This window comes from Carex rostrata, chromosome 24 (genome assembly GCF_964058835.1).
Source record: "Carex rostrata chromosome 24, lpCarRost1.2, whole genome shotgun sequence".
Lineage (NCBI taxonomy): Eukaryota > Viridiplantae > Streptophyta > Magnoliopsida > Poales > Cyperaceae > Carex > Carex rostrata.
Window position 1 is genome coordinate 5,325,547 of NC_135941.1, and position 8,111 is coordinate 5,333,657.

An 8,111-nucleotide genomic window follows, 5' to 3' on the forward strand; every position below is an offset into this window, starting at 1 on the left:
TATCGCGGAAAAAAAATAACCTTCCTTTAAATGAAATTATGGCAAACTATCTAAGGGGAGTTTTTTTTTTTTTTTTGAAGGACAGTTGGCCAGTAGCCAACTGTTGATATATTGAATAAGAAAAGTTTATTTACATCTCCCAACGGAAGCTTTTTATCCTACTAAAAGAAGTTGAACCTTACATCACTCCTTGATTAACAAATATGGCCTTTCCTTTAAATTAACCACATGTGGATATTTTATAGTTAATTTACATGCATATGCATGGTTCATCTTAACAAATATGGCCTTTCCTTTAAATTAACCACATGTGGATATTTTATAGTTAATTTACATGCATATGCATGGTTCATCTTAACAAATATGACCTTTCCTTTAAATTAACCACATGTGGATATTTATTTTATAGTTAATTTAAGGCAGAATAGTCAAACTTAACACGCCACAGATTATCGATTTATCATTCACAATTCTGTTACAATATGATCAAGTATATATATATAAAGTCTCGGATGCAAACAAAATATATCTAAATTAAAAAGAATAAAAATTACAACTCTTCTGTTTTCGTTTACTGGAACGCTTTTGAAGTATGATGATCTACTTAATTTTGAACTTGTATATCTCTCAAATATATTTTAACTAATTGAGATATGCATCTTGTAAAAATTAAATGTTTGATACATGTACATGCACACAAATTTGTACATTGTGCTAGCTGTATGTTTTTCTTTTTTCGGGCAATATATCATATTCTTGTAATTTTCAATTACTTAGGCAAATACTTATACCAAAGCATCTGAGTTTCTCTTAGACGACAAGGTGTAATCATAGTGACAAGATTAGTCTATTATATCCGAATAATTTATTTTTTTGGTGATGCTAAATGGAACGTCGAATTATTCAGTTGACTGAACTTTGACCGGATTAAACCCGTATAATTCGCAAATTTTCCGAATTTTCCCATAATATATATATATATAGAGAGAGAGATGGGTTATGGTGCATTGCAATGTATGGAGGGATTTGTGCATTGGACCATAAATCTAAAATTCAAAATCCAAATGGCCGATCCAAACCGTTCATCTTGTTCTCCATATTAATATGTGCTTGGAGACCAAATTGTACATTTTTCTGAATTTTTTTACTATTTATTAAGTATTTTACAAAATTGTTGATCCAACGGTGGCTGCTGATTTTACTGTTTTGTTAAGCCACCGTTGGATCAACAATTTTTAAAAATACTTAATAAATAGTAAAAAAATTCAGAAAAATGTAAAATTTGGTCTCCAAGCACATATTAATATGGAGAAACAAGATGAACAGTTTGGATCGGCTATTTGGATTTTGAATTTTAGATTTATGGTCCAATGCACAAACCCCTCCATGCATTGCAATGCATCATAGCCCATCTCTCTCTCTCTCTCTCTATATATATATATATAGAGAGAGAGAGAGAGAGAGAGAGAGAGAGAGATGGGCTATGGTGCATTGCAATGCATGAACCCCCTTATGCATTGCACTATAATCACGGATTTAAAGTCCAAATGACCGATCCGAACTGTTAGATGTTTAATCCATATAGAAATGTGCTTGGAGACCAAATTTTACATTTTTTGGAATTTTTTTACTATTTATTAAGCATTTTTTAAAATTGCTGTTTTGCTGTGAACAGTAAAAAAACAGTAAAATTTTCTGGACCATCAGATCAGCGACTTTCAAAATTGCTTAATAAATAGTAAAAAAATTCCAAAAAATGTAAAATTTGGTCCCCAAGCACATATTAATATGAAGAACAAGATGAATGGTTCGGATTGGTCGTTTGGACTTTAAATCCATGATTTAGAGTGCAATGCATAAAAGGGTTCATGCATTGCAATGCACCATAGCCCATCTCTCTCTCTCTCTCTATATATATATAGAGAGATGGGCTATGGTGCATTGCAATGCATAGGCCATGGTGTGCATTGGACCATAAATCACTGATTCAAAGTCCAAATGACCGATCCAAACCGTTCATCTTGTTCTCCATATTAATATGTGATTGGAAATCAAATTTTACATTTTTTGAAATTTTTTTACTATTTATTAAGCCACTTTGAAAATCGCTGATCCAACGGTGGCTTCTGATTTTACTGTTCCAAACAGACAACGTTGGATCAGCGATTTTCAAAGTGGCTTAATAAATAGTAAAAAAATTACAAAAAATGTAAAATTTGGTCTCCAAGCACATATTAATATGGAGAACAAGATGAACGGTTTGGATCGATCATTTGGACTTTGAATCAGTGATTTATGGTCCAATGCACACCATGGCCTATGCATTGCAATGCACCATAGCCCATCTCTCTCTCTCTCTCTCTCTCTCTCTCTCTATATATATATATATATATATATTTACTCTCTTGCATGACTTAGATTTCTTGTTTGGATAATTTTAAATCATTCCCGAATTATATCCGAATCACGAATTTTTGACCTCGCCGAACCAAACCTGAATAATTCATTTGTCACTATGGGTATAATATATAATGAGGAGGGATCGAATGACACCCTTTTTTGGTGACATCAGATAACATCGTGCATTTTCAAAGTTTTTAAAGTCCAAATGGTCGATCCAAACTGTTCAACTTGATGGATATGTTAAAATGTCCTTGTAGATCAAATTTTATATTTTTTGAAATTTTTTTACTATTTATTAAGTATTTAACAAAATCGCTATATTCAGACCGTTGAATTTTTGTACCCATCTTAATAAATAGTAAAAAAAATTCAGAAAATTGTAAAATTTGATATGCAAGCACATTTTAACATATCCATCAAGTTGAACGGTTTGGATCGACCGTTTGGACTTTAAAAATGCATGGTGTCATCCAATATCACCAAAAAAAGGATGTCATCCGATCCCTCCTCATATATAATTCTAAATTATAAGTCTATATGTATATATGACTGCAAGCGCCACAGACAATCTTGATACCATGCTGATGACCGTGTGCTTAGCGGGAATTCACGTTCTAAGTTCTAACTAAGAGCATCTCCAACAGTGATTGTTTATGGATTGCTTATGCTGATGTGTCAATTGTTTTTGTAATTGCTGGGTTGCATGGCTATTCCTTATTTAGCAATTGTTGGAAAGAATTGCTTAATAAGAAATCATTTTCTAAAGATGAGTTGGCCAAATGTTTAATTTTTATTGGTCAAATGTTTAATTCTCAATTGTTTGGTTGATTGCACTAATGTAAGAGTAGATTGCTTAATTTTTAAAATTTTCATAATTGCTAATTTAGCAATTAATTTCAATTGCTGGATTGGAGATGCTCTAACATTTTGGTTACTAATTTCAAGTTATCATGATTAGTTACCTAAATAAGTTATTGATAAAAAAAATGTGAAAGATTGAAAAGCGCATCCTCTTTATAGTAGCATATGATTGTAGTTTTAATTTGAGATGTATATATCAAACAACTATCTAGGTTGATAATTGTTTTTTATTTGTATCTTCTTGAATCTAATTAGAGGCGAACTCAGGATTTTCGTCGGGAAGCAAAAAAATATTGAATCAAATTTTAAATAGCTTATCAAATTTAAATCTATTAACTAATTAGGTACTTGATAAAAAAAAATAATGTTTTCACTTATATTTTTCAATGCTCTGACTTATAATTGTGATCCCTTAACTTACAATTCTAATTACAATCATAATTCAAGAAATTTATTATGATTTTAACACTAAATTTAATCCGAATTACAAATCAAACATTCAAGGGGAGCAAAAAAAATTTCAGGAAGAGATAAAGTCGATCAGTACCAACAGATCACCACTAAAACTCGAAATCCAGGGAGAACACTCGATTTGCCATTTAATTCATGAAAAAAATCTTATTCAAACTCATCTTATCGAATACGATACAAATTAGATAAACATATAAGAAAAAAAATTAGATAAACAGAAGAAAAACAGATAAGAAAAAAAAAAGTCAAGTGTCACAATAAACAGATAAGAAAAAAAAAGAGTCAATTATCACAAAAAAAGAGTCAATTATCAAATTCGATACAAATTAGATAAATAAATAAGAAAAAAAAAGTCAATTGTCACAAAAAAACACAAACATGCCTGGATATCATCGTCATCCAAACGCCGGAGCTCTCCATTTCCATAAAATGGAGAGAATATTCACCTACATCAATGCATTCATACCTGTACCAAGGCTCTGTAACTCAAGGCCGTAAAATGTGGAGCGTGGAGTCGCCACCCTTCCTCCCCAATCAGAAACACAGGTGACCGGTTCACCACTTTTAACCCACCGGTTTACCATTAAAAAAAAAAAAAAAACCAACCCACCGTTTCTTTCTTCCTTTTACCGACCATAACAGTGGATAAGACCGAATTGAATAGAGTTTATGCTACTTGAGTCTATAAATAACGCACTTCAGAAGGGAATTCACATCCAAAGCTAAACCCTTTCTCTCTCTCTATTTCTTCTCTCTGTGTCTTGTGACCTCTTGAATACGGCATATCTATTGAGTTCAACTTTTAGGATTTTTTGATAGAAATAACAACAGTGATGGATGCGGTACACTTGGTACACTTCATATTTGGGATATTAGGTCTCTCTCTCTTTAGACCAATTTGCGAGTATTTTCTTTTACAAAATATTCTTTTTTAAAACTAATTTTGCTTGTTTCAGGAAATGCAACGGCTCTGTTTCTGTTTCTTTCTCCAATGTAAGTTACTTATTTTTAGTCAAGTTTTTGTGCATAATTGAGTTATAGGTTTTTTTCTCTGTTGATTAAGGTATAATTAAGAATGCTGCCATGTCGTACTTAAAAGTTTGAGCAAGAAATAATGCACAATTCAAGCTTAATTACTATATCTGTTAATTTTTAACATTAGCCTTCTTGAGGAACTAAATTGGATATATATGTTGTGCAGGGTTACATTTCGAAGGATCATTCAGAGCAGATCGACCGAAGATTTCTCCGGCGTTCCCTACAACATGACTATGTTGAATTGTCTCCTATCAGCTTGGTAATTTCTTTTCTTTTCTTTTTTTGAGAATTTTTTTGGAATGTTTATAATTAACAAAAAAAAAAAAAAATGAATTCAAAGAAGTCCTTTCAGACATCAATTTAGTCTACCACATATATGAGCAAACAAAATTATTCTTAAGCTCTTCAGAACTTTTTCCGTTGTATTTGAATTATTATTCATAGATCATGTAATTATTAAAAGAACGAAACTAATTTACGAGTTCATAGAATCCCCCAAAAGTCACAGGATCTTCACAAATGTTGATTTTACAGAACAAAAGGTTAAGGAAAGCAAGATCTGTGTTCTTAGAAGGACATGCTCGGGTTTCCTTTCTTTCCGATAAGTTTTATGTTTCAGAGTTTAATTCAATATTGTCCTTGTTCGCATGAAGGTACGGCTTACCATTCATTTCTCCCAACAACATATTGGTGTCAACAATAAACGGTACCGGTGCAGTTATTGAGGTGATATATGTGATAATATTCCTAATATTTGCACCTCCTAAGCTGAGAGCAAAGATGTTTGGTCTGTTAATGCTAGTCATCTCCATTTTCTCCACCGTTGTGATCGTGTCGCTTCTGGCATTACATGGGCAGTCTCGTAAGCTATTTTGTGGCTTAGCCGCTACCATCTTCTCTATATGCATGTATGCATCACCGCTTTCAATCATGGTATTGTTATCTCATCTTGCGCTTATAATTCAATTGCTTTTGTGTTAATGCTGAATTGTTGCAGTAGGGTGTTAATTTCTGTCTGTTTCTAATTATTAGAAAATTTATATAATAGATGATATTTTCGTGTTGTGAATAATAAAATATTAAAAGCTGTGGATTAGGAAGAGAGATTAATTGAACATTCATCAATCATTTTTTTTTATAAATAGAACACTACAATAATTTACTTTTGATTAGTTTAATTTCTCTGAGATATCATTTTGATAATTTGAATTGTATCAAAATTGCAGAGATTGGTGATAAAGACCAAAAGTGTGGAATACATGCCCTTCTTGCTTTCCTTGTTTGTATTCTTATGTGGTACTTCATGGTTCATCTACGGTCTCCTCGGCCGAGATCCCTTTATTGCGGTACAATTTTAATTCCTAAATTATTAACTATTCTCCACTTTAATTATGTTTTTCATTAATGGGGTCATCCTGATATTATGAAGTATAATTAGCTTAGCTGATAATATTAATAGTGTTTCCTTAGTTTTTAGCAATACAAAGGCGAACAAACAATAATTGAGTTAGTGCATTTTTTGAATATGAAATGGCCCAAATTTTTTTTAAATACCATAATAATAAAAAAAAAACAAAACACCTTATATTTGGGGGATTTCCATATTTATTCGGGCCGCACAGTCAATCTGCAACCCATTTATGGCGGGCCCCATATTGGCTTTTGGGGGACCTCTAAGCCAATCTGCGGCTCCCATTTATGGGAGCCGCAGATTGGCTGTGCGGTCCGAGTAAATATGGAAATCCCTCAAATCTATGGTTTTTTTTTTTTTTTTTTTTTGCTACAAATAAAAATTTGGGTGAAATGGCAAACCATCTTAATCTGTGATTATTTTTTAGATAGATTTTAAATGTGAAAGTTATTTCTCAGGTGCCAAACGGGTGTGGGACCTTCTTAGGAGCACTTCAACTTATACTATATGCAATATATAGAAATAACAAGGGAAATGAAATAGGCGCCAATGACGGTGTGATAGACTTGTCGGTTGAGTTGGAGCAAACCAAGCACAGCAACAGCAACGGTAGCATCAATAGCAAGGATATGGAGAAATCAAACAACCAAATTCACCAGAAAATTGTTAACCAGGTGTAGATTGCAAAAAAAAAATTCAATAATTAGGGTTTTTTTACAGTATTTACCTTAGTGATTCCTTTGCAACTTCATATTTGTGTTGCAATGCTTGCAAGTTATATGTGCCGCAATACTTTTGTATCTTTTACCCATATAACAAACTATGTTTAGACAATGGCAGTAGAGTAAGTATTAAAGAAGTGTTGTGGCATTATATGTTTAAACTTGAAGGTAGATTTGTAAAAGACTTGAATATTAATCAAATTTTCTCTCCTTTGTGACCCTCGTTATTCTACCATTGCATGCTACTTGTTAATATTTTCTCTCACCTTTGGTACGTTTGGATAGAAGCTATAATAGCTAGCTAGAATAGTGAATGAGAATAAAGAAAAAATAGTGATTTATGGATTAGTGTAAAATTTATGCTATTCGGATTAGTTAAAATATTGTTTGGATTGTACATTTGGAATAATAAATAGTTGTGACCGATAAAAAATAGTGTTAACAATGTGCTAATTAAAAAGAAAGATAGACAAATGGGGTCTCAAACAAATTGTCACGATGTGGAGAGAACTGTGTTGACATAAATCCGAGAAAAAAAAATTCCCTATTCACACTTTTCAAATAGTAGCTATTTTAATATTTACAAGGAATAAAAAATAACAACTATTCTAACTATTCCGAATAACAAATTATTATTTGAACACACATTGCTATTCCGAATAGACTCTATTCTAGAATAACTTATATTCTTGACACATCCAAAAATACCCTTTTTCTTTTGTATGTGTGATTGATTTTTTAGTTGACTTTCTCAGGATTTTTATGCGTGTTTCTTTGTTCTCATTTCTTTCGGCCCAATTCATGAAAAGCCCATCAACTTACTGTTACGTGAAAGTTAACCTTCAACTTATATCTCGGATTGATCTTTCGTTATCAGTTTATTACAAAGTCACATAACTTACTGTCACATGATATTAATTGATTCGCCGAAAACCCAACAGTAATCGAATTCGTATCCTCTGCATTAACTCAAAATTTGGTTGAGATCTGGACCGTCCGATTAAATTCGCACTAATATTAAGGCCTCATCGTACTGTATAGAAATTAACTCAAACGGTACGCTAATGCAGAGCAAACGGATTCACATAAATCAGTATTCCGTTGTGAAAACTCTTTGTGGTGCGGATTCTAGAAAATTTCTAAATGATGATAAAGGCCCACATGTAAGAAGTTCGCTACACAAAATAATATTCATACCTACACAA

At 32.2% G+C, this 8,111-nt stretch overlaps 1 protein-coding gene across 1 annotated transcript; it reads left to right on the forward strand.

Annotated features, from left to right (window-relative positions):
- The first annotated feature begins 4,448 nt into the window (after window positions 1-4,448).
- SWEET1 (Nodulin MtN3 family protein) lies at window positions 4,449-7,133 on the forward strand. Its single transcript, XM_078326124.1, has 6 exons — window positions 4,449-4,611; window positions 4,692-4,728; window positions 4,937-5,032; window positions 5,427-5,706; window positions 6,000-6,119; window positions 6,643-7,133. The coding sequence occupies exons 1-6, from the start codon at window positions 4,569-4,571 to the stop codon at window positions 6,862-6,864; spliced, it is 798 nt and encodes a 265-aa protein (XP_078182250.1). The 5' UTR covers window positions 4,449-4,568; the 3' UTR covers window positions 6,865-7,133.
- Window positions 7,134-8,111: the final 978 nt, after the last annotated feature.